The 25,073-nt window shown below is 52.2% G+C and overlaps 1 protein-coding gene across 2 annotated transcripts; it reads left to right on the forward strand.

Annotated features, from left to right (window-relative positions):
• The first annotated feature begins 392 nt into the window (after positions 1-392).
• Positions 393-23,508, forward strand: SLC13A2 (solute carrier family 13 member 2). Of its 2 annotated transcripts, none has more exons than XM_020884749.2 (12): positions 393-663; positions 14,153-14,281; positions 15,010-15,146; positions 15,254-15,459; positions 16,149-16,329; positions 16,428-16,550; positions 19,047-19,265; positions 19,443-19,531; positions 19,829-19,950; positions 21,417-21,578; positions 22,199-22,336; positions 22,797-23,508. In XM_020884749.2, exons 1-12 carry the CDS (start codon positions 562-564, stop codon positions 22,965-22,967), a joined length of 1,779 nt encoding a protein of 592 aa, XP_020740408.1. In that variant the 5' UTR covers positions 393-561; the 3' UTR covers positions 22,968-23,508. The 2 variants fall into 2 exon arrangements, with proteins under 2 accessions (XP_020740408.1, XP_070334856.1); XM_070478755.1 differs by lacking the exon at positions 393-663 and adding an exon at positions 6,909-7,144.
• Positions 23,509-25,073: the final 1,565 nt, after the last annotated feature.

The raw sequence follows: 25,073 nt of genomic DNA on the forward strand, positions 1-25,073 counted from the left end.
GATACCTGGAAGGAGAAGGGCTTACTCTAGCCCTTCCTCAATCCTAGACTGGAAACCCCCAGAGGGCAGGGTGTCTCTGGAGGAAGGGCCACCTCACCCAGAGCCCCATATAAACAGCTCAGAGAACTCAGTTTTGCAGGAGTAGGTGGAGAGAGGAGCTGGGGAGGGTGTTCTGGGTCTTGCCCTGTGGATGCTGGCTGTGGGGCTTCCCAGACACCCTCCCCTCTCTAGCTCCTCTGGCTGCAGCCCTTAACAGCCTCCATGCACAGAAAGAGTTAACTCTGGGCTTAACTTCTTGAAAGAACCTGAAACCTTTTTATTCCCTGATCTTGCCCTCCTCCCTTTCTTTGCAAAGTCTTCCTGATCTTTATACTTCCTGCAGGTCCCTCCTCCTTACTCTCACCTCCCGGACTCCAAAAACACCCTGATTGCCAGGGTGGGTCAATGGTTAACACTCCAGCGGCTTTATATAAGCCTGCCCAGCCGCCTACCTGCTACACCGTCCGTCCTGCAGTTCCCTGAATCCAGAGGGTGACCAGGCAGCCCTCGTGGGCCCGCACCATGGCCACCTGCTGGCAGGGCCTGTGGGCTTATCGCTTCTACCTGATTGTATTCTTCCTACCCATTTTCCTGCTGCCTCTCCCCATCCTCGTCCCAACCAAGGTAAGGACTCGGGATTCTGGGCACAGGGAAGCTCCAAGAGAGCAGGGGAGGGACCATCTGCCCTAGGGTGGGGCATCTTTAGGACCAGCAAAGCCCACTCATCCCTGTTAGCCTGGAGGTGAGGCTATCATCTCCTGGTCCTCCTGAGTCTTAGGGGATAAGAGGTCAAAAGCGGCTTTTGCTGGGTATCCAGTAGTGGGAGCTCAATGTGAATTGCTTAGGTCCACTTGACATCTATTGCCTTAGAAGGCAGAAAACCAGCTCCATAAAGGAGGTGCAGGTAGAAGCAGATGGGGTTGATCAGGAGAGTATGAGCTGGTCTAGCAGCCGGAGAGTAAAAGAAGAGGATTAGAAGAAAACGGGCCTCCAGCAGTGTTTGCATTTTTAAAAGTACAAACAGAAAGCAAAGGTGCTCACCCGTGACCCCAAGAGCTAAGTTTCCTGCGGAGGAGGAAATTAACTAATCCTACACGCTGATCCTGCCAGTGGGCGCTACAGCTGCACACTTTGAATGGAGGGGGAAATGTTACTGCTTCCTGCCCACCCCACGCAAGCAGCCGGAGTCATAACTTGGGCTTTCATTTATTGGAGCCCCCCGAAGCATGCCCTGTACCACACACCCAGTAACCCTCTCCCCTGTCTTATGAAGCAGGTTCTGACTCCCATTTTACAGATGGGGAAAAGTGGTCATCCAAAATCCCAGGGCAGATCCTGTTATCTGGAGCTCAGATATTACACACTTTGGGGACCATCTAGTAAGTAAAAGAAGACAAAATTATGAATCTAAAACTAATACAGGACTCTGGGACGGGTAGAGTCCAGGAGGTGGCCTCAAAATCCAAGCTTCACAGGAAATCTGTCTCTGGCAAGTCACATAGACAGTGGCAGAGCTGGGGGTGTGGCCTGGCTACAAAGCCTGTGCTGTCTGCCTCCGGAAGGCTGAGACTGATCCTGGCTCTGAACTTGGCCCCATCCCACACCCACTCCCCCGCCACCCGCCAGCTGCCCACTGAGCCAATTGGTCAGAGAGGGAAACTGAGGCAGGCTTTTTGTTCAAGGTATTCCAAAAGGATAAGGAACGAGGGAGGTAGTAGCACGGCTCCTGGTCAGTGACAAGGCCCCGCTGACCTTTGAGACCACCCTCATCTCAGGCCAAAGCCAGTGGCATCTCTACGCTAAGGGCCCATTAGATTGGCTTCCAAACAGGCTGAGTTAACCAAGTGTATTAACCCCAGAAGGAAGGATGGACAGGAACCATGATTCCCATGTTACTCCCCAGGAAAGTACAGCCCAGAAAGATTTGGTAACCTGACCACCGTCACGCAGAAAAGCCCGAGTCAGTACAAGAAGCCAGTCTTCCTGGTGGGGGTGGGATGTGTCAGGAGGCCCTGTCTTCCCTGGGCTGTACCCCACCCATCGCCGATCGCCTATCACCTGCTTCCTGCCTGCAGACGTTGCCTCCCCTGTCCTGACTCAGATGAACTGCCCCAGGTCCTAACTGTGAGGCCGGCCCCTCCAGTGGGGCCCTGGCTACCAGTCCCTCTCAAGGACTTTGCTCCTGTAATTATCCTCTCCTCTCCTGCATCATCAACTTTTCCCTCTTTTCCTGATCTCTCCCATCAGCATACAAACAAGCCTTAATACCAGTCTCATTAAAAAACAAAGTCTCCTTCAATCCTACAGTCCCCGAACACATGCCCACTTTCTCTGCTCTTTCTCACAACCAGGAGCCTCAGAGACTATCTACACGGCCGCTCTCTCCTCAGAAAGCTCTGCTCCCGAGACTCTACCTACCTAGAGGGCCCTCATCACGTCCCCATCAGCATCCCGGTCACAGGACCCTTGGTGCCCACTCACCTTCCTCAACCACTCAGCAGCATCTGTCACAGCCGGTCCCCTCCTCTTCGCTGCACTGTCTTCTTCTGGCTTCTCCTGAGTTTCCTCTTCCCGTGACTATTTTCCTGCCCCTTCTCTCTATCATCACTCCTGCCCTAGGCGATCTTCTGTTTTCTCCTGCCTTAAAAGCACCTCTACACTGATAATTCCTCAATCGGTAACTCCAGCTCCTAATTCCAAACTTGCATTACCCAGCTAACACAGGACACCTCCCCCCATGAATCCTTCCTTTTTACGCAGAGTGCCTTTGGCATACTCAAAACACAATCCTGATTCCTCATCTCTCTCAGCTGACTCTCCTTTCGATCTTATGTATCAAGAGAAGGCTCAACCGTCCGCCTCAGAGCCATTCCTGGTGCCTCTCTTTCCTTCCCTTCCACAAGCACCATCAGGTCCTGTTGACTCAATTTCCCCAAAACACACTAAATGGAATCACTTTCCACTGCCTCCTCTCTGGTCCAGGCCACCATCGTTTCTCTCCCATCCCTACCCGTCCCCAGACCATTCTTCTTCTTTTTTTTAATTGAAGCATATTTGATTTGGGCTTCTCAGGTGGCTCAGTGGTAAAGAATCTGCCTGCCAAGCAGGAGACACAGGTCCAACCCTGGGACAGGAAGATCCCCTGGAGAAAGAAATGGCACCCCACTCCAGTATTCTTGCCTGGGAAATCCCATGGACAGAGGAGCCTGGCAGGCTAAAGCCCAGAGCGTCACAAAAGAGGTGGATGTGACTTAGCAACTAAGCAACAACAATAGCTGATTTACAATATTGGGTTAATCTCTGCTGCACAACAAAGTGATTCAGTTGTACATATGTATTTTTTTCATATTCTTTTCCATTTTTACTTATCACAGGATATTGAATATAGTTGCCTGTGCTATACAGTGGGACTTTGTTGTTTATCCATTCTCTATATAATAGTTTTTGCATTTGCTAATCCCAAACTCTCAATCCATTTCTCCCCCACCCCCACCACCCCCTTGGCAAACACAAGTCTGTTCTCTCTGAAAGGACATATTCCTTTATTTCCTATATATTCTCTGAGCCCCTAATTTATTGTGTGTGTGTGTGTGTGTGTGTGTGAGATCCCCTACTTTAGAATGTAAGCTCCATGAAGGCAGGGACTTTGCCTTTTTCCATGAGGAATCCCCGGTACCTGGCACATAGTAGGTGCTCAGCAAAAACTTGTCAAATCACTGAGTAAACAAATATGTGGGTAGAGATGGCCCTGTCCTCAATTCTTGCTGAGTCCCTGCTCTCTGCAGTGAATTCCAAGCTTACCTCCACATCCCTGGCCCCTAAAGTGGATAGGAGGAGGCCCAGAAAAAACTCAGCTCATACCTGTGTCCATATAATGCTTGTTGATATTTCTTGAGTATTTTTTAGGTGCTGGTCATTATGCCAAGCACTTCAAAGCACTAACCTACTTATTTCTCCCAATAATCTCTGAGTTACTATGAGGTTATTACTTCCATCTCCATTTTACAGACATGTAAATCCCAAGTGGTAAAGGAATTTACCTCAAGTGCCAGCTAGAAAAAGGCAAAGTCTGGACTGGAATCTGGCCTTGGCCGAGGCTGTCTAGGGATGCAGGGTGGTCCCCTGTTGAGTCACCTCTTGAGCTGTCTACCCTCATGTCTATCCAGCCATCAATCAATCCTTCCACTGTCATTCAGTCTAGGCTGTCTGTGGAGTTCTTGCTCTGTGCTAGGGGTTACTGAAAAAGAATATAAATGTTCTGTCTTCAAGTTGCTTTCGGTCTAGAGGACCATGTGTTCCTGCAACTATAGCCAGAAGCCCATAGGAGCACAGAGAAGGGAGAAAATCCTTCCAACTGAGGTAAGGGAGAATCTGAGTTGGGACAGTGAGAAGCATTAGTGGAGGGCAGGCCAGGTGACGAGAATGCTAGGAGCAAAGGCGTGCCAGCTGGAAATAGTGTGTTTGAAGGATTAGCAACAGAATCCTAGAACTTCCCATCACCCACTGGCTGGGGGGTTCCTAGTGATTGGGGGACAGTGGGGTCTGAGGTCTTTTCAGTGCTCCCCCTACCCCGCAACCAGATACCTAAGAATGATGTGCCAGAAACCTTACCTCTATTCATTCATTCATCTGGAAAAGTATCATGTGACAGTTACTGTTTAGGTGCAGTGGGGTGGAAGGTAAGATCCAGGGAACTTGTGATCCTGGGGGAAGGGGTGGGGTGGAAAGACACACGAAAAGCACATACTTTTCATTGTCCACACAATGAAAAGCATAAAGCAGGCTGTAACTATGTCTTGGGGAGGAGCTACTGTAGACAAGGTGATCAGAGAAAGCCTGCTGGGGTGCTGACATTTACCTTAGGACCTGACTGGCAAGTAAGAACCAGCCAAGCCCAGCTCTGGGCCAAGAGCTGTCTAGGTAGAACCCACAGTGCAAAGGCCCAAGGCCAGAGGCGAGCTTGGCAAGGAAATAAGGCCAGCACGGCATGGAGACCCGAGTGAGCAGATGACCTTAGAGAAGTGGGGAGAGATCAGCCAAGGTCAGCCCTGCAAGGTCCAGGGAAGGAGTGAGGATTATATGCTGAGGGTCAGGATGGATAAATACTTGCTCAGAGATCAAAAAGGCAGAAAGTTAGAGTGGTTGGTATTCAGTTCCTCAGTTGTGTCTAACACTTTGCGACCCCATGGACTGCAGCACGCCAGGATTCCCTGTCCTTCACTGGACATCTCCTGGAGTTTGCTCAGACTCATGTCCATTAAGTCAATGATGCCATCCAGCCAAGTTAGAGTTGAAAATGCAAATATCTCCCAGGACCCAACAGAACCACTCGTGAAAACTGTCTCCCTGTGGTACTGCGTTTGCCAGGACAGAGCATAGCTGAAATCCAGACTGTATTTACAGTAAGAATAGAGGGCAGGATTTCTTGCTCTGCAGTTTTGTTTGTTTGCTTATTTTTGTTGTTGTTGTTGTTGTTCTGGGCCACACTGCTCAGCATGTGGAACTTCCAGAACCAGGAATGGAGCCTGCACCCTCTGAAGTGAAAGCATGGAGTCTTAACCCCTGGACTTTCAAGGAAGTCCTTTTTGTTTTTTTTTTTTGTTTGTTTGTTTTTAGGATTTCTTACTCTTAGGATATAAGAGTAGTAGGTATGTGCATGCATGTGCACTTTAAATTCTGTGTGACTAAAATACCCTTGCACGGGTGCTAAGTCGCTTCAGTCACATCCAACTCTTTGTGACCCTGTGAACTTTTGCCCGCCAGGCTCCTCTGTCTAGGGGATTCTCCAGGCTAGAATACTGGAGTGGGTTACCATGACCTCCTCCAAAGGATTCACATTTCCTGAGGCTCCTGCATTGCAAGGTGGATTCTTTACCACTGAGCCCCTGGGGAAGCCCAAAATACTCTTACTGCCAGCTATGCCTGAACCCCAAAGATAGACCAGTACGGTGGGCCTGAAAACTGCAAAGAATTTGGACCTCGGTTCTGGGGCCTGCCTCTATCTTTTGAGACTTCCTGGATCTTGGTTGAGATGGCAGAGTCCAGGAACAACAAATCAGGGGTTTTTGGAGCCAGACAGATGTGGGTCAAAATCCACTTGGTAGCATGAGCAGCCACGGGACTTTATCAAGCCTCTTCAAGCCTCTCACCTCTAAGAGGCCGCCGCTGTCCCAACACAGATGACCTCTGTGGGTAGACTACCTGGCACCCAGGGCTCGGTAAACAATGATTTCCTGTACCTTCTGCCCCTTGTCTGAATTCCAGACCCCTAGGAAACACAATGGGACTCCCTAGGTGGCTCAGAGATAAAGAATCCACCTGCCAAGCAGGAAATGTGGGTTTGATCCCTGGGTCAGGAAGATCCCCTGGAGAAGGAAATGGCAACCCACTCCAGTATTCTTGCCTGGAGAATCCCATGGACAGAGGAGCCTGGCAAGCTTACAGTCCGTGGTGTCACAAAGAGTTGGGCACAACTTAGTGACTAAGCAAAAACAAGGAAACAACACAGTGTTTCAGGCACTGTGTGGATACCCATATGCCCATAGATGACTTCTTCTATTCATGAAGATCTTGGTGTTCAAGTGAAACAGGAAGGCAAGGCGTGTCCCCTAGGGCAGTGAAGTGTGGTCTGTGACCAGCACTGGACTGCGTGGAGTCAGGTTTGTGACCTCTGAAGGTTGTGAGAGTAGGAGCCAGCCTCCAAAGCCAGGGCAATTCCTAGGGAAGAGATAGAAGGTTCCCCAATTCGAACTTTGCCCCCAGATTACCAAATTGTGTCCACACTTCCAGCACCTACTAGATGAAGGTCAAGCATGGGAAAACCAGAGAGGCTTTAGCAGAACAGTTTCCTGCTGTTGGGAATCCAACACACTGCCCAGGGCTGTTGTGGGATCAGATGCACGGAGGAGTGTGGGAACGCTTCGCTTCTCTTCATCTCCCACCTGCTGGTTTGCTCTTGAGTGGACACAAGCGGGTCTGGCCCTGGCCCAAACTCTGATGTCAGGACTCTTCACCCCACTTTTGTTGTCTCTGACACCCGGACCCATTGTTCTTCCCTTTGGCCTCTTGAAGCAGAAGATGATGCAACAAATGCATTCACATGAAGGTACGGAAATAAAGATCAGCCAAATGAGATCAGGCGGAGGAGAGGAAGGAAGTCAGACTTCATTGCCTGCTTTTGGCGGAGCCTCAAAGGCAAGGGGTGGGGATGCTTTAGAGTAGAGAGAGGTGCCCTTCGGGGGTGCCCCGACTGGAGGGTGCTGTCAGGGGGATGTTGCAGGAAGGCTAACTGGAAGCAGGGCTTCCTCTCTGATTGTTTGGAGAGCACGTTTGGCTTTCACTGATTGGTCCTGAGTTGGAAGTGGTGGTAGCAAGTGGTGGGGGTGGGGGATGGGCTGCAAAATTAAAGAGACTGGCAAGTCATTGAGCAAATCCTGCCTTGTGGGGGCCAGTTGCTAGGGAGATTGTGGTTTGGCTACAGGACTGCGGCTGCAGAGACTGAAGGATCTATGTTTGCCTAAGGACTGGCCATTGTTGCCTCTTATGTTTAGCTTCTCAAAAGTATTTGGATAGGCCTATTATTCCTGGAATATAACATACACACACACACACACACACACACACACCCCACTCTGTCCTCCTTCCCCAAGTCCTGCCACATGGCTCCTCTCCTCAGGGTCACCATGCATCTAGACACCCAGGAAAGGCACCTAGAGTTTTCTCCTCCCACCTAACCCAGCAGCCATCACCCTCTGCCTTCCACCTCCTAATATCTCTGGAGTCTGTCCTCTCTGTCCATATACACTGCCATGACCTTCTCTGAGCCCCTGTCATCTCCCCACTGGACAGCCCAGCCTGGCCACCTGTCAGCTCCCAGCTTCCATGTCTGTGGATTCATCTGCCACACTGTTGCAGGTGTAAGCCCCCTATTTTTATCTTGAGGCGATTGATTGATTTAATTAGGTGATACATGCACATTGTACAAAGTCCAACAGCATGAAAGAATGAAGCATTTTCTTCTGTGATGAATGTAGACAACAAGCCACCATGAAAGATATTTTTGACTTTGCCACCCATAGGAATCACAGATATTTTCAAATCGTATGAGAGCTATTGCCAGGACTTTGACATACTATTTACGTTCATCATGACTTTGAAATTACAGTAGCCACTAGCCAGTGAAGAGCTTACTAGTTAAGAGTCATATTATGTCACTATCTTGCCCATTTTTCATATTTTAATAACTGTATTTCAATAGAAGTGGTTTCCTTTGTGATTCTGTGCATTTTATTTAATGCACTTAAAAATATTATTCTAAGAAGGAGCTGGAAGGCTTCATCAGACTGCCAAGGGGATCCTGGTACAAAAACAGGGTAAGAATTCTCAAATCAGAGATTTTCCTATATGTATACAAATACTTAACAGACTTTTAAAAAAATCACATATGCAGCCTCCATGCAGTCTTTTAATAGACACAGCAACCTGACTACGTCACTCTCTCTGTTTTCAGTCCTCCAAGGATCTCCCCTTTTCACCTTTGTCTTTCAGATTCCACTTAGGGCAAATGAGACTTTTCCTGAGCATTCCATCCCTTCCTCCACAAGAATGTGTTGAATCTTTTGTGCCTCATTCTGTCCCTCTATGCTTACTCCTTCATGCTGACACTTTTTCCCCCATGCACCAAACTCCTATTCATCCCTCAGCACCCACTCAGTTTGCTCTCTCTGGAAGCCTTCCTCAACCCAGATGGAAGGAGGCTCAGAAAAGGAGCCCCTTCTCTGGGACCCCACTCTTTGGTCTCCCCTTTGCAATGGTGCTGGCTGCCACTCAGGACCTTGCCTCACTCCCTAGACCCAGTACCTCTCCCTGCCCGCAGCATCCCTACTTGCCAGGGGCAGAGGAGCAGTGGGAGTAGCCTGCCCTGGGGTTAACCTTCAATCACCAGAAGGAATAAGATGTAACATCTTTGAAATTGTGGACATTTTTGCCCCAGGCTGCTCTGTGCCAGTAACGGGTAAAGGCCATGATGCCCGCAGGTCCCCACCCTGCCCACACCCAGGGTCCAGAGTCTGCCCTAGATTCCCTGGCACCACCATCTTTATTTGTACCTCATGCATCCACCCTGGTTCCCCAGCAGCCCAGGAGCACGTTTCTCTGCCAAGTTTAACCTAGGCCACCTGCTCACTGTCATCCACAGTTCTTTACAACTGAAACCTACATAGTCAAATCCTACATCCTCATAATAACTCAGCAAAGTGGGTATTTCTCTTATCCCTATTTGTAAATAAGGACACTTCACAAAAGACAGCAGAGTGTATACAGTTGGAAATGTTCAATATTTCTTATTTTAAAAAACCCAAAACTGAGAGATGTTAAATAGCTTGCCCAAGGACATACAGCCATAAAGCTGGGCCTGGGAACTCAGGTTTTCTGACCTCTGATTTTGCTTCCCATCACAAAAGAAGCAAGCTGCCAGCCTTGGGGTTTGGAAACCATCTGAATGTTTATCTCATCTGCTCGCTGTTGGTTTTGCCAGGCAGGCAATCCGCCATGACTGTGAACCAGCCCACATAGGGCACTCAGACTCCCTGAGGGCTGGAGCCAGGCCTGAATCATGTCTGTGCTCCAGTGCCTGATATTCATCCACTCATTCATCCAGTGTTAACTCCATAGAGGTGCTAGGCACCCTGCTGGTGTGAGCACAAACAGATCCAGACCCTGCTCCCCAGAGAGTATAGTCTGATGGCAAAGATGGATATTCATCATAAGAAATTTGTGAAAGCAAATGTTTAAGTACGGATTGTAATGAGTGCCGTGCAGAAGAGGTAGGGGGACTTAAGGTGTAAAAAAAAGGGAAACTATACCTGAAGCCTATGGAGTTGAGCAGTGCAACAGGTTGAGGAGTAAGACAGTTGGGTCTCGTGCCATAAGCCACCATCTGAGCTTGGTCAGCCCAAGATGTATAGAGATGGCAGCAAGGCAGAGGGTATCAGGTGGCCTAGGAGGCCAAGTCTGATTCCTAATTGTGCACTTTTTTTTTCTTCTTACTTCACTGGGTCTTTGTTGTGGCACGCAGGCGTTCTCTAGTTTTGGAGCACAGGCTCTAGAGCAAGTGGGTTCCGTAGTTGCGGTGTGTGAGATTAGTTGCCCCACAGCATGTGAGATCTTAGTTCCCTAACCAGGGATAGAATCCACGTCCCCTGCTTTGGGAGGCGGATTCTCAACCACTGGACCATCAGGGAAGTCCCCCGACTTCCCACTTCTAAAGCAGGGGAATGCAGACCTTGGAATCAGACACATTGAGGGACCAAAGAGAAAGAATCCCCTGGGTTCTGTTCTCATTTCTGAGCCATGAATGTCACTGACTGTCTGGTGAAGACTCTGGGCCCTTCTCAGACTATTGCTTTGAAATGCACAAAATAAAATTATGGGATGGAGAAGGAAACCAACCATTTTGGAACACAGTTATAACAGTATAAAAAAATTAATTGCAGTTCAGAAATATAAGTGCTTCCTTATTAAGGCATTAAATAAGATCTGGTGTCGATATAATTACTACCATAATTTCAAGATAGAGATGGATGTAAACAATATTTTGAGATGCATTTTGAGATCATTGCAACCACTGATCTCTTCAGGTCCCTAACAACTGACAACCACAATCAAATATCCTTGACAAAATCGCTGTTAGTACCGTCAACAGTTGTATGGTTTGGAGAATTCCCTGGCTGTCCAGAAGTTAAGACTCAGTGCACTTTCACTACTGTGGGCCCTGGTTCGATCCCTGGTGGGAGAACTAAGATCCTTCAAGCCTAGAGGTACGGCCAAAAAAGAAGCCAGCTATCCAGTTTTGTTGCCTGTGTTCATAACCTTAGTTAGATGTTAGCTAAAAGATGAACTAGTTTTCCCACCCAGCTTCATGGATCCTTGGCATTCCTTGCCCAAGTTAAGAGCCCCATGAACCAGGAAGAGCAGGTCAGTGGGTTATGCTACAGCTGGACTGACTGCCCAGGAGGGTGGGATGGGAACACAGGTGCAGAGCCACCAGGGCCAGGGACGGCTTCCAAATGGAACTCTGAAACTGACTTTGATTTTGACCCAGAGACAGACAGATATGGAGAGGGATGCAGGAAAGTTGTAAAGGAGTACAGAAGCCATGGATTCGACACACTGGTGCTCACAGCTCCCTTTGGAAGGTGCAAATGGGGGACCTGGAATTGAAGGAAGTTGCCCAGAGCCAGGCAACGGGAAGTGGCAAGCCCCAGCGAAAATGGTTCTGTTTGGATCCTGAGCTCTAACTCATGCCCATTCGCCCAACTAGCCACAGTGAGCTTGAGACTGAAGGACACCCCCTACCTGTAAGGGGTCAAGCTCAAAGTAGAAGGCAAAACCCTGGGACTCAAGAACCAGACAGTCTGGATTCTTCATTGATTTGTGTGACTTTGAAATATTTAATGTATTGGCACCTTTATTTCTTCATCTGTGAAATGAGAACAATAGTCGTTTCTAAATCACAGAGCAGCTAAATATGATTAGGAACCACCTGAAGGGTGGAGAGCACCATGTCCATGGAGCCGACCTCAGCGATACCTGTGCTGTTGTTTTTTGCAAAGCTATCTTCGTGAATCAGCGGAATCATCCACCCCAGCTCCCCTCCTCATCTCTGGCCAGAGAATTCTAGGGGGTGAGGGCCACACTAGGGTCCAGAGGAGCTGGCCTGCCTGTAGCCTGCGGGGGAGGATGGGTAACGGGCCATGACATCACTGTAACTGAGAAAATGGTTGAAGAAACAGCCATTTCAGCAGAATCTACCTCCTGCTGAGGGAGGAAGAGGTGTAAGTCTCTGCTTAAGGATCAAGGCATCCCCACCCATTGTGCCAATGAGTTCATGCCCAGGGGAGAAAGGTGGTGGATGTTTCATGGAGAGAAAGTGAGCCTGACATCAGAGATACTTGGCTGTGCAGGCTACGCACTGCACCACCCCCCGGCCTGCCGACTCCACAGGGAATGCTCTGGGAATTGTGCCATCCTGGATACCTTGCCTAGGTTCCCACCCAGCTCTGCCACTCCCTGGTTCTGTGACCGTGAGCAAGCCACATACCCCCTGGAGGTCATCTATAACATGAGACCACCACATCCACCCGTGGCTATAACTTGTTTAGTTGCTCAGTCGTGTCTGACTCTTTGCAACCCCATGGACTGCAGCACGCCAGGCTTCCCTGTCCTTCACTATCTTCTGGAGCTTGCTCAGACTCATGTCCATTGAGTCGGTGATGCCATCGAACCATCTCATCCTCTGTTGTCCCTTTCTCCTCCTGCCTTCTATCTTTTTCAGCATCAAGGTCTTTTCCAATGAGTCAGTTCTTCACATCAGGTGGCCAAAGTATTGGAGCTTCAGCCTCAGCATCAGTCCCTCCAATGAATATTGAGGACTGATTTCCTTTAGGATGGACTGATTTGATCTGCTTGCAGTCCAAGGGGCTCTCAAGAGTCTTTTCCAACACCACAGTTCAAAAGTGGCTCTAACTACAAACTTGAAAACGTCCAGCTCCTAAAAGTTACTCAGTAAACAGCAGCTTCCTCTCCCTGAGATCTTCCTTCCAACCTGAGGGTACTAAGGGCCTGAGGTATAAGGGGGGAGCCCAGGCCATACCAGGTGGAGAAGGCAAGAGGGGCTGGGCAGTTGAGACAGGTAAGAGAGGAGGGGCTCCCCAGCCCCTTTGTCCGAGAGGCAGCCCCTTCCTTTGGCAAACAAAGAATGAGCGGGTGCCCCTGAGGAGGCTTGGCTCCAAGTACCCCTCCTGGAGGCTTCCTTCTGGCTAATGATTCCCCTGCCTGCCCTCCCTCCCCTGGCCTGCGGAGAGGCCCCGTCAAGGCAGGTGGGCCCCTGACGTCTTCAGTTGGCCGACTTCCTGCTCTTGGTCCCCTCCCAGGCCTGAGGTCAGGGCTTCCTAGCTTTGGGAGCTCCCTGAGGGAAAGGGGGGGCCTCTGGTACCCCAAGACTCACAAAGCCATGACTCAGGGTTTACTCCACAGTTCTCCATACAACACAGAGATGGTGGAACTTTTCAGATATTCTATTTTTTTTTAATGTTTATTTACTCATTTGGCTGCCCTGGGTCTTAGCTGCAGCCCACGGGAACTTCATTGTCATGTTCGGGGTCTTTATTGTCATGTGCTGATCTTTTAGTTGCGGCATGTGAACTCTAAGTTGCAGTATGTGAATTCTGGGTTCTGGCATGTGGACTCTAGTTCCTCGACCAGGGATACCACCTGGGGCCCCTGCATTGGGAACTTGGAGTCTTAGCTACTGGACCAGCAGGGAAGTCCCTCACATATTCTAGAAATGTGAATAACACCTCCTGGAGTTGTGCAATGCAGTGGTCATGCCAGAATCACTTGGAAGGAGACTCATGCCATTCCCAAAACTTTTCAATGATTAGTGATTCAGAAAAGATTTGCTCTGAAGCCTCCTGGGTCCTGAGCTCCGAGGATCCAGATGCTGCAAAACTGACTCTATTCTCATGGAACTCACCTGCTAGCAGAAGGAACACTTACTATTTAATCGTCATACAAACAGATGTATTCTTACAGACTCTTAATAAAGGAGGGAGGGTCAGAGCTCCAGGCAGTGCTCCACAATTCCCAGGCCCTGGTTTCATTGAGATGAGCCCCCCATCTTATCTAAGAATCCTCATCCAAGCCTCCTGCAATCCCCAAGGGGATACAATTATATCCAACAGCTAGATTATAACCTCTAGACTCCCCAAGGCTAAATACAAGGTGGTGAGTGTTTTGCTTTGTTTTCTATTTCCATTTTTACTTTTTTTTTTTTTTTGGCCACACTGCAGGGCACAAAGGACCTTAGCTCCCTAACTAGGGATTGAATTTGCACCCCCTGCAGTGGAAGCACAAATTCTTAACCACTGGACTGCCAGGGAGGTCCCTATTTCCATTTTTAAATGAGACCTTGGGTTTGGGAATCAAGGGCTATGAGTTTTACAGGGTCTCCCTGCACTATTACAGTCTGTTTCCTCTGGGGACAGGAGGTAATATGATCTTGAGATACAGGCCTGCCCCCTCCAATAGCTTGCTATTCCCCTTCTGCCTGCAGGAAGCCTATTGCGCCTACACCATCATCCTCATGGCACTCTTCTGGTGCACCGAAGCGCTGCCGCTGGCCGTCACTGCCTTCCTCCCCATCATCATGTTCCCCATGATGGGCATAATGACTGCTTCCACGGTAAGCTTCCCCATTCACAGGAGGATGTGCTCCCAAGGATGGAGGGGTCTGCCCTAGGATGGTGATGACAGAAGAAGCCTTGTCAGAGGTAGAGCGTGTGGAAGACCAGTCCCTGCCTGGCAGGTTGGGGAGCACTGAGGGAGTAGTCAGCTAGAAGACCAGGAGGAAGGCATTATAGAAATGCCAGGGGCACAGTTGGTGTCAAGAGTTAATTCAAAGTGGAAGCAATTAGGCCTAGACTAGGGAGGGAAAGGGGACTTGATAGCCAGCCAAAGATCCTGTCTCCTTCTAGTTCGGTGGTTCTGAAACTTGACCATGCACCACAATCGCCTGCAGGGTCAGTTAAACAAAGATTTTGCTGGGCACCACCCCAGAGTTTCTGATTTCATAGATCTGAGGCAAGGTCTAAGCACTTCATTTCTAGCAAGTTCTAGGTTGGTGATGATGCTGACTCAGGGACCACAGAGAACCACGACTTTAGCTTCTGAAACAGCATTAAATTTTCCTAGTCAGTGGTTTGAAGCATGGAAGGATTCAGGCTAGATGACCTCCCAGTCATTGCTTACGGGAGAACAGGTTAATCAGAAAGAGAGAAAACTGCTTAATATTCAACAATGGGGGATCCAAAGACCATTTCCATTTGGGTCCACGAGCCCAGGGAACCAACCTCTCTCTGTTGGCAGAAATAGCAGTGTCGGCACCCTGTAAGCCCTGTCCCCTCCTGCTAGGTCAGCCTTGAGTACCTGAAAGATACCAACATCCTATTCATTGGGGGGATGATGGTGGCCCTCGCCGTGGAGAACTGGAATCTGCACAAACGCATTGCCCTCTGCGTGCTCCTCATCATCGGGGTGCGGCCCGCCCTGTGAGTCCCCACAGACCAAGATGGGAGGGCCTGGGGTGCTGGCAATCTGGGCCGCCAGTCCCTGCAGAAATGCTGGAACACCGGTGTTTGGGTCTGTCCATCACTAGGCTGATCCTGGGCTTCATGTTGGTTACGGCCTTCTTGTCCATGTGGATCAGCAACACGGCCACCACCGCCATGATGGTGCCCATCGCCCATGCCGTTCTGGAGCAGCTGCACAAGATGCCCACAGACAGGGATGTTGAGGAGGGCAGGAACAACCCCGCCTTTGAACTCCAGGAACAGAAGGAAGAGACCAAGCTTGACGAGAAAGGTGAGGCCAGGCCCTGGCCCAAACCCCTCTTGGGGAGGGTCTGAGATGATGTTCATGATAGGAGGAGTCATCTGAGCACTGATTTTTTTTTAACTTTTGGCCACACCCCCACGGCATGTGGGACCTTAGTTTTCTAACTGAGGATTGGTCCTATGCTCCCCCTGCATTGGAAGACAGAGTCTTAACCACTGGACCGTCAGGGAAATCCATATCTTGGCACCTTTTGGGATGGATGAGGGAAGCAAGAAGTTCAGTGACCAGCTTGTCCTGGTGGGCTGAGATTTTTCCTGGTTTTGAAATGAAAAGTCCCACAGGCTGGGAATTCCCTCAGTCCTGGGGAAACGGAGATGCTAGATGACCCTGGCAAGCCAAGAGCAGGAGCCTGGGTGGGCCGTCAGGGGTCTAGGCTCTACTCTTCCTGTGCAGTTTGGATAATCTTCTTCCCTTCTCTGTGCCTCAGTTTCCCCCTCCCAAGAGAGGGGTTGGGCCAGGTGGTATCCGAGGGTCACTCCATCCTGAGACCCCAGGGAGTGCCCGCCCTTCCAGACCCGGGGGCAGCCTCCGCCCTCCCCCCAGCCCGGGTCTGGGCTGCTAAGTGACAAGGCGCCCCAGAGGCCGTGGAGCCCCTGCCATGCTCCCCGAATCTGGCCCTGCGCCCACTCCCGACCCCAGCTCTCCCTTGTTCCCAGACAACAAGCAGGATCGCCCTGCTCCACCGACTCCTTCGGAGTCCAAGACACAGCAGAACAAGGAGCAGCTCCGCTTCAGCCAGGGCCTGAGCCTCTGTGTGTGCTACTCGGCCAGCATCGGGGGCATCGCCACCCTGACCGGCACCACCCCCAACCTGGTGCTGCAAGGCCAGGTCAACTCGTGAGTGACTGAGGGGAGAGGGTCTGCATTCTGACCGGGGATGAAGGGAGCTGGTCGGTCACCGGGCAATGCCACACAGCGGCCCTTATTCCCCTCAGGATCTTCCCCCAAAATGGCAACGTGGTGAACTTCGCCTCCTGGTTCGGCTTTGCCTTCCCTGCCATGATCATCTTACTGCTGCTTTCCTGGGTGTGGCTACAGATCCTCTTCTTAGGATTCGAGTAAGTGGCAGAAAGGGGAAGAGACGCCCAGGTGCCTGCCCTTACCCTTTGGGAGCACCCAGTTGCGTACCCAGGTAGTCTTTTGGGAAAGGACATAATCACCATCTCAGTGAGCAAACTTCTCCCCCCCAAGGCCCTTCTGTGCCCTCGGTCCCCCATTGGAGGGAAAGGTTGGAGAGTATTATCCCATCTATTAGACAGGCAAACTGAGGTTCGAGCCACGGTCCATAGCTAGACATGTCAGTGCTGGGATTGGAAACCATATCTCCTGGTGCCCAGGCCAGGTCCCATTCCATAATGATCCACAGTCCTCTCGCGGGTGCCGAAGGAGTGCACGCTATGAGCTTGGTCAGTTACAGAAGTGCTGATGCTTGTGCTCTTACTACGTGCCTGGTCCTGAAAACACTACAGGCGTTAGGCACGGTCCTTGTCCTGGGAGCTCACCATCTAATGGGTGATGACAAGGTAGGGGCAGTGACAGACGGAAGCCTAGGTGAATGGAGATTCCAGAAGGCCCCTGGCAGAGATGACACCTGAACTGAATCTTGCTGAGTTAGAAGTCAGCCAGGTAGAAGATGAAGTAAAGGCATTCAGCAGCAGGAATAGCTTGTACAAAGAGGCAAGAAAGAACATGCTGGGTTTGGGGAAACTCCAGTTCTGTGTGGTTGAAACGTAAAGAGCAAAAAAGGAGTATCAGGGGGCTTCCCTGGTGGTCCAGTGGTTAAGAATCTGCCTTCCAATGTAGGGGATGCAGGTTCCATCCCTGGTCAGGGAACTGAGGTCCCACATGCTGCTGGGCAGCCTGCCCACCACAACCAGAGGGGAGCCCGCATGCTGCAACTAAGACCAGTTGCAGCCAAAAAATATCTTTTTTAAAACACAAAATAAAAAACATTTAATTGCAAAAGAAAAAAGGTAATTATTAAAAAAAAAAAAAAGGAGTATCGGGATACAAATTTGGAGAAGGCAGCAGGGAGAGATTATGGGGGAATCTTATGTGCCACCTTGTTCTTGAGGCCAAGAGTAGTAAAGAGGTTTTATTCTGACTTCCAGCCCTTGTCACTAGAGCTCCAAGTTGAAAATCATGCGAGACTTTGCTGGGGATCAGTAGGAATCAAGTCTGTGATTGATTCATGATGTCTACTATGAGTCCAACCTAGGAGTGGTGGTATGAGTGTTACTATGATATAAGTTGTTATTTGTCCTTCCTACCCAGGCAGGGGGGGTCACTGAAAGTTTTAAAGCATCATTGCTATAACATTGCTTGGGCAGGTGCAGGGAAGTTGGGTTGAGGTTGGGGCTGATACAAAGCAAAGTGTTAGTCAAAGAGACCAGCGCAGTGCCAAGCACCATAAAGGATTTTTTAAAATGTGTGAAACGTGATTTTTGCCCTCAAGGAAGTCACAGTCCAGCAGGGGAGTTGAGATTTGCCCAAGCGAAGAGTTACACATCAACATGAGTTAAACCAGCGCACGTGGAACAGGCTGCAGACCCCTGTGCTTCTCCGGACAGTGTGGGTGGGGCTCACGCTGGCAGAGGGTGCCCAGAAGCGGTAGGAGAGGGAGGGGAGGATTTCCTCAAAGGTTATTGGAGGAGAGGAGTGATGAGTCAGGGCCAGAAGGAAGCACAGGTTCCAGGCTTCTGGGGCCTTCTCACTCGGAGCAAGGGAAAGCTCAGCACAAGAAAACTCCTGGAAGCGTGGAGGGGTCAGTGAGACCGATGGAGCAGGGCCGAGTACAGGGAAACCCCACCCACCAGGCCCTCCGCTAAATAAGAGCCCTGACAAAGCAGTTGTTTGTTCAGTCACTCAGTCGTGTCTGACTCTCTGCAACCCCATGGACTGCAGCATGCCAGGCTTCCCTGTCACCATCTCCCAGAGCTTGCACTCATGTCCACTGAGTCGGTGATGCCATCCAACCATCGCATCCTCTGTCATCCCCTTCTCCTCCTGCCTTCAGTCTTTCCCAGCATCAGGGTCTTTTCCAATGAGTCAGCTCTTGGCATCAGGTAGCCAAAGTATTGGAGCTTCAGCTTCAGCATCAGTCCTCACAATGATTTCCTTTAGGATGGACTGGTTTGATCTTGCAGGCCAAGAGACTCTCAAGAGTCTTCTTCAACACCACAGTTAGAAAGCATCAATTCTTCGGTGCTCAGCCTTCTTTATGAACAGAGTTTACAAACCAGAGTCTTCTGCTTTTCTTCCAGAACGTTGGGGGCATCAAGGTCTTAGTATAGTAATCCTAAGGAGACATCTGCATGTCTCAGCCTTTAAGGCACAGGCACTCCTGGGAGTTCCCTGGTGGTCCGGTGCTTGAGACTCGAGCTTTCACTGCTGTGGCCCAGGTTCAATCCCTGGTCAGGGAACTAAGATCCTGCAAGCAGCTTGGCGAGGCCAAAACATCAATCAAAAAGAAACAAAACCTCAGGCACTCAGAGCCACTTGCTCCCCTGCCCGGAGTGGGGGCCCTCACAAGCTGTCCCCACCCCCACCTGCAGCTTCCGGAAGAACTTTGGCTTGGGGGACCAGAGCAGGGATCAGGAGCGAGCAGCTTTCGAAGTCATCCAGAGACAGCACAAGCTGCTGGGCCCCATGAACTTCGCGGAAAAGGCCGTCACCTTCCTCTTTGTCTTGTTGGTGGTGCTCTGGTTCACTCGGGAGCCAGGCTTTTTCACGGGCTGGGGTAACCTGGCTTTTTCCGATGAGAATGGAAAGAGGTAAGGATTGTGGGGAGGAGAAATACTTCTGGGAGGAGGGAAGGAAGCAGGCCCCCCAACTCAGAACAGGAGGGAGGTTGGCACGTCTAGGGGAGGGGTTCCTCTCTAGCCCCCCTCCCCCTTGTGACCCTGAGTAGCCCTGAGCCTCTAAGCCTGCCCTCCCTGCCCCACCCACAGCATGACATCCGATGGGACAGTAGCCATCTTAATCGCTGTAATTATGTTCATCATGCCCTCCAAGATCCCAGGGCTGACTCAGAAACCAGGTAAGCACCTGGCCTGGGGCAGGGAAGGGCCTCTGGGCAGACCCTGCCTCCTGGCACTCAGCCTCCCTCCCACCATTCTCGGCAGGAGTAGACAAAGCCCAGAGAAGCTGGGCTGACTTGCCAAGGGCACTTGCCAAGGGCACTCAGGGACGAAGCCAAGATGTGGCAGAACTGAGGGTCCCTCTCGCCCATGCATTAAGCTCTGATCAAGACTGCTTGGAGAGTCCCCAGGGGGAGGGGAGGGGAGGGAAAGTCTGTTGGCTCCCGGTGACCCACCCTCTTCTGCTTGGGGAGTAGGAAACCCAGGGAAGCTGAAGGCCCCTCCTGCCCTCCTCACCTGGGATATAGTAAAAAAGAAAATGCCTTGGAATATCGTGATCCTTCTGGGTGGTGGCTTTGCCCTGGCCAAGGGCAGTGAGGTGAGAGACCCCACCCCCTCCCCAGCCCCGTTGGTGGGAGACCCTGTGACAGAGAAAGAGGGGCCCTGCTTCTCTCGCACCCCGGGCAGCCCTGACCCCCCACGTGGGAGCCCCCTGGCGGGCAGAGCCTCTGCAGCAGCTGAAGAGACAGGTAAGGGCCCTAAGGGTGGGGGAGAAAATTCAGGCCCCCGGGACCGCTCCCCAGTCGGGTTCTCAAAGCCAAAGAGAAGGCAGGATTTTTCTGGTAGGTAGGGACTGTACTCAGGACCACCCAGGCCCTTCCCTCACCCCCTGCCGGACAGAGAATGCCGCAGCTCTAACCCCAGGGACTAGGCGGAAGGCCCTGGGTTGATGCAGTTTGTTGGCTGAAGCCACCAGGGGGTGCCATGATCATACCCAGCCAGGCTCTGGGGACCCGGTCATCATTCTGCAGAGCCTCCATCCAAGAGGGGAATCATGAACCTGCACCCCTAGGCCTCGGGATTCTGCCTAAGCTCATTCACTTCATAGACAGGAGCTTCCCTGGGTCAGGGATTGCTGAGTTCAGCCATCAAGCAGTCACTGACTGTGCCAAGTTCTGTGATGAGTGTTGGGTGCTAAGTGGGTGATGGCATATAAAATAAAGTCCCAGCTCCCTGGGATTTACAGTGTGGCATTACAGGAACCCTTCTGACCCTTCCAACCTGTTCCCAGCTTCTACCAGGGCCTTTCCCCCGTCCCTCCTCGCCAGGAGCAAGGTCCCTTCTTTCCCAACCTGCTGGGCTGGTGGGGGCAGGGAGGGGGCTAAAGTTGGCCAGGGACCCCCCAGAAGAGAGGTCAGGAGAACAGGAGTCAGTGGGGTCAAAGGTATTTTCTCCCACCAAGTCCCACGTTTCCCAAGAAAGCCTTTTGACCCCTTCTCTTTGCTACCCGTCTCTTTCTCCCCATATCCAACTGTCCTTCAAGAGGAAGAAAGGGGGCTTCCCTGGTGGCTCAGTGGTAAAGAATCCACCTGCCAATGCAGGAGACATGGGTTCGATCCCTGCTCCGGGAAGAGCCCACATGTCGTGGAGCAACCAAGCCCATGTGCCACAACTACTGAGTCTGTGCTCTAGAGCCCGGGGGTCGCAACTGCTGAAGCCCACGCGCCCTGGAGCCCATGCTCGGCAACGAGAGAAGCTACCAGCAATGAGAAGCCTGCACATCACAACTAGAGAGTAGCACTCCTTGCCGCAACTAGAGAAAAGCCCGTGCAGCAACGAAGACCCAGCACAACCAAAAATTAATTAATTGATTGATTTTTTTAAAAAGCAGGAGAGGGAGACTTTGGTTTCAGCTGGGTCTCTTCGTTCCCTCCCAAGCTGCCCTTGACTCTGAAGACTCTAGAGAGGCGCGGGCAAGAGCAGGACCCTCCCCAGAGCCTCAGCCAGGGACTCTGGAGCCCCAGGCAGCCCAGCCTCTCACCCACTGCCCTCCTCTGCCCGCAGGAATCGGGCCTGTCGAAGTGGCTGGGGGATAAGCTGACTCCACTGGAGAGTGTGCCGCCTGCTGCCGTCGTCTTTATCATCTGCCTCCTGATTGCCATCTTCACTGAGTGCACCAGTAACGTGGCCACCACGACACTCTTCCTGCCCATCCTGGCCTCCATGGTGAGCCTGGCCCGGCAGACTCACCTCCTCCAGGGAGCCCTGCTGCCCAGCCCCGCCAGGGTCAGAGTGACCGCCTCTCCTCTCACTTCCAAGAAAGGACCCCCGAGCCTCCACCCTTCCCCAGCCTCTTCAGTAACCTTGGCCCTAAGACCCTCTGGCCCCTGACTCACTCCATCCCTGGTGACGTCACCGCTGGAGTATCCTGCTGGGGCTCACTGGTGGCCCCACCCGACAGCCCTGGCCCAGCTCTGGTTCTGGTCGTTCCTGAGGTGACGGCGTGAAATTGCTTCCCGGAGCGTCCCCAGCCCCTGCTTCCCCAGGCGCGTTCCCATAGCCTTTGATGACGGCACCCTGAGCCCCTTTGAGATCCGTTTTATGAGTCCCTCCCCTTCCCACACCCCACTGGGCAGGGCCACACACTTATCCCCTCCAAAGAGGTCAAGGGGCCCTTCCCAGGTCACCCAGTGCCCTCTGGCAGAAGTGGTGGGCTCATGGCCAGAGTGGGTATTGGGGTGGGGGGTGGGGGTTGTCCCTCAGAGAGGGAAGGAGAACTGGGGGTCACACCTTCCCCTCTGGGAGGGGGGCTGAGACCAGTTCTGCCCCACTGTCTCCCCCTCCAGTCGCAGGCCATCTGCATCCACCCTCTCTACGTCATGCTCCCCTGCACCCTTGCCAGTTCCCTGGCCTTCATGCTGCCCGTGGCCACCCCGCCCAATGCCATCGCCTTCTCATTTGGAGGCCTCAGAGTGACAGACATGGTGAGTGGCAGGGGTCTTGAATGCCTCGGCACACGCCGCTCTGTCTTTCCATCTTGGTGGGCCACAGGGTAGCTTAAAGCCACTGAGGTCCTCGGAGTTGACGGTGGACCCTGCCGGGGCAGGTGATGGGGGGGAGGGTGGAGCATGATCCCCACCTGAGGGTCTTCAGGCTCCGCAGCCCTAGGCCCCTGAGACGGAGAGGAGGGGTGAGGAATGCAGGGAAGGCGCTTCAAGGCCAGGCACCCACCCCCAGGAGATGGGGGAGCTCCCCTTCCCCCTGTTAGCACCGGGAGTAAAGTCATGGTAGGGACATCGCCTTGTGCTGCAGGTTAGACTCAAAGGAGGACTTCCCAGGGAGAGTTTTGCTAGTGAGAGAGCTCTGAGCACCTGTGAATACCTAAGGGCTAGGTGCTGGCCCCGCTCAGCACCCATGCATTCAGATTGGCTCTCCTCACCCCAGGCCCGAGCGGGATTCATGCTCAACGTCATCGGGGTTCTGGTCATCACGCTGGCCATCAACAGCTGGAGCATCCCCATGTTCGACCTGCACAACTTCCCCTCCTGGGCCCAGTCCAACACCACAGGCCTCTGCGGGGTCAGCCAGGCAAACGTCACAACATCTAGCCCCTAGTCCAAGGGATAATCTGGCCCAAGCCGGAAAGACCCACCTCGTTCCTACTCCTGTGAGCTGGGAGGGGACACCAGGCTCCAAGCCAAACATTGAAAGGCACATGTATGTCTAACCTCATGTGTGTGTGCAAGAAGAGGTATGTGAGCTCAGTCCTGTGTGTCTGAGGAAAGTGTGTGTATGTACATATGTGTGTGTGTAAAGACGGTGTATCATGTGAGGATGTTTGGCAAGGGGGGATTGTGTATGTGCACATGATCCGAGGTGTGTACATTTGACCGCGTACGCATGTGAGGTCACAGACATGACAATGTGCTCTGTCTGGCATTCCAGGTCTTTGTCTCCCCAGCTTGGTGGGAGACCAGACCCCTTTGTCCTCTATTTATTGAAACTCAGGGTTAGAGCCACCTGGGCAGCAAAGCCTACCAGCGGTTGTCATGGCAACAGTCTCTTGGACCAGCCCAACATACTGAGTTCTCCCCAGCCTCTCAGGTTTGGGGGGAGGGTTCAAATATCAGCCCCATTAAAGTCTTGCTGTAGAGTGTGTGGTTGGTTTTTCATGGCACTTTCCAGGGCTGGGTCCCCAAATGTGGTTCAGGCCCCAGGTTGGCGAATACGCTGGGAGGGGGACCTGGCATCTATCCTGGATGGCAGCCCCCTTGGCACCCTTCCCACCCAAGGGAGAAGGTAATGGCCAGGAACCTCTGCCAAGGCCAACTGGAGTGGGCGCAGCCACCCAGGAAAGCAGCACTGACGTCACCCGGCCTGGCTAATTGGGAGCTGCCAGTCCCTACGTGTCTTAGAGAAAACCAGCCTCCTGGTTCCCAGAGCACTCCCTGGGCATTTACATAAAACCCTCTGCCCCTGCCAACTCCTCACCGACCCCTCCACCAGCTGGAAAAACCAGTCCCTCCAGACCAGGTGAGGCAGGCTGACCCATGCTAGGGGCCCAGAAAGATGGACCCTCACCCACAATGGCAGCCTGCAGCAGGATGCATACACGTGAGGCTCACAGGAACAGGTTCAAAGCCGTGGCCTTCTGAGTCCAGGACTGGACTGCACTCTGGATCATTCTGCCTCCCAACCTCCCTTCCCCAACTCTGCCTCACCGCCTTCATGAATTCCAGAATTCTCCTTTATCTGGCAAGGTAGGGTGGGGGTGGGAAGGATGTTACCACCTCCTTTATCCATGCTGGGAGCTCAACACCCCTTCCTGGTTGGAAGATCACCTACATGGAAGTTTCCAAGGGTCTTGTCCAGTTCCCTTCTTGTGCAGCCGGAGGAGAAAAAAAAAGAGAGATTTTGTTTTTTTCTTCATACCCAATAAAATAGGGAGCTGAGTTGTGAAGAGAGAAAACCAAAAAGGATTTAATTCTGGATTTCCCCCTGGGCTGGAGCCGGGGGGTTGAGGGTTGAGGGGAGGCACGGATGGGAGGAGGCTGCTGCGTGGGGTTGGGGGAGCACGGCTGTCCCCAGGGGACAGGGGACGCTGACAGGACATGCCAGACATCCAGCAGAGTGAAGAGTGTCAGGACAGGGGCCCCACCCCCACCCCAGCCCCCCAGGCTGGCATTCCTCACTCATGAAGCACAGTCATAAATCATGGCTCGCACCCAGACCCACGTTAGGACCCCACCAAGGCCCCAGGCAACAGCCCCCACCCCCAATGGGAGCCGGCTGGCCCCAGAATGGTGAGACTCCTGTGGGGGCTTACCCACAATGCAGTGGGCTCCCAAGGGGGAGGACCCTCTGCAAACTAGGACTTCCTTTGCGACCCTGGTTGGGTACCCATGGTCCAGTCCTGGCTGGGGAAGAGATGGGCATGCTTCCTAGGGGACACATGCCCTCCAACTGTTCTCAGCTCCCCTTCATACCTGTCTGATTCCCCCTCAGTCCTGCTCAGAGAGGGCCAGATGTACATTGAGGTCACACAGCAGCCCTGGGGAGATGAGGACTGGGCTTGCCTTCTCAGGGAAGGAGATGGACAAAAAGCGGCCTGAGGGGTGAGGGGGCTGCTATGGTGGGTGCCCTGGCAGAGCACAGGGCAGGCTTCCCCAGGTGCTTAGAAATCACCCTCCACAGCAGGCGGGAGGGCAGAGACGGGAGGCA

This window comes from Odocoileus virginianus, chromosome 17, assembly GCF_023699985.2.
Source record: "Odocoileus virginianus isolate 20LAN1187 ecotype Illinois chromosome 17, Ovbor_1.2, whole genome shotgun sequence".
Lineage (NCBI taxonomy): Eukaryota > Metazoa > Chordata > Mammalia > Artiodactyla > Cervidae > Odocoileus > Odocoileus virginianus.

Excerpts from the sequence above, each read along its gene's own strand:
- SLC13A2 (XM_020884749.2), top strand. The coding sequence starts at position 562 with ATGGCCACCTGCTGGCAGGGCCTGTGGGCTTATCGCTTCTACCTGATT. Across the intron at positions 16,330-16,427 it reads CTGCAAGGCCAGGTCAACTC|GATCTTCCCCCAAAATGGCA; the intron begins GTGAGTGACTGA and ends TATTCCCCTCAG. Across the intron at positions 19,532-19,828 it reads AGGGCTGACTCAGAAACCAG|GAAACCCAGGGAAGCTGAAG; the intron begins GTAAGCACCTGG and ends CTTGGGGAGTAG.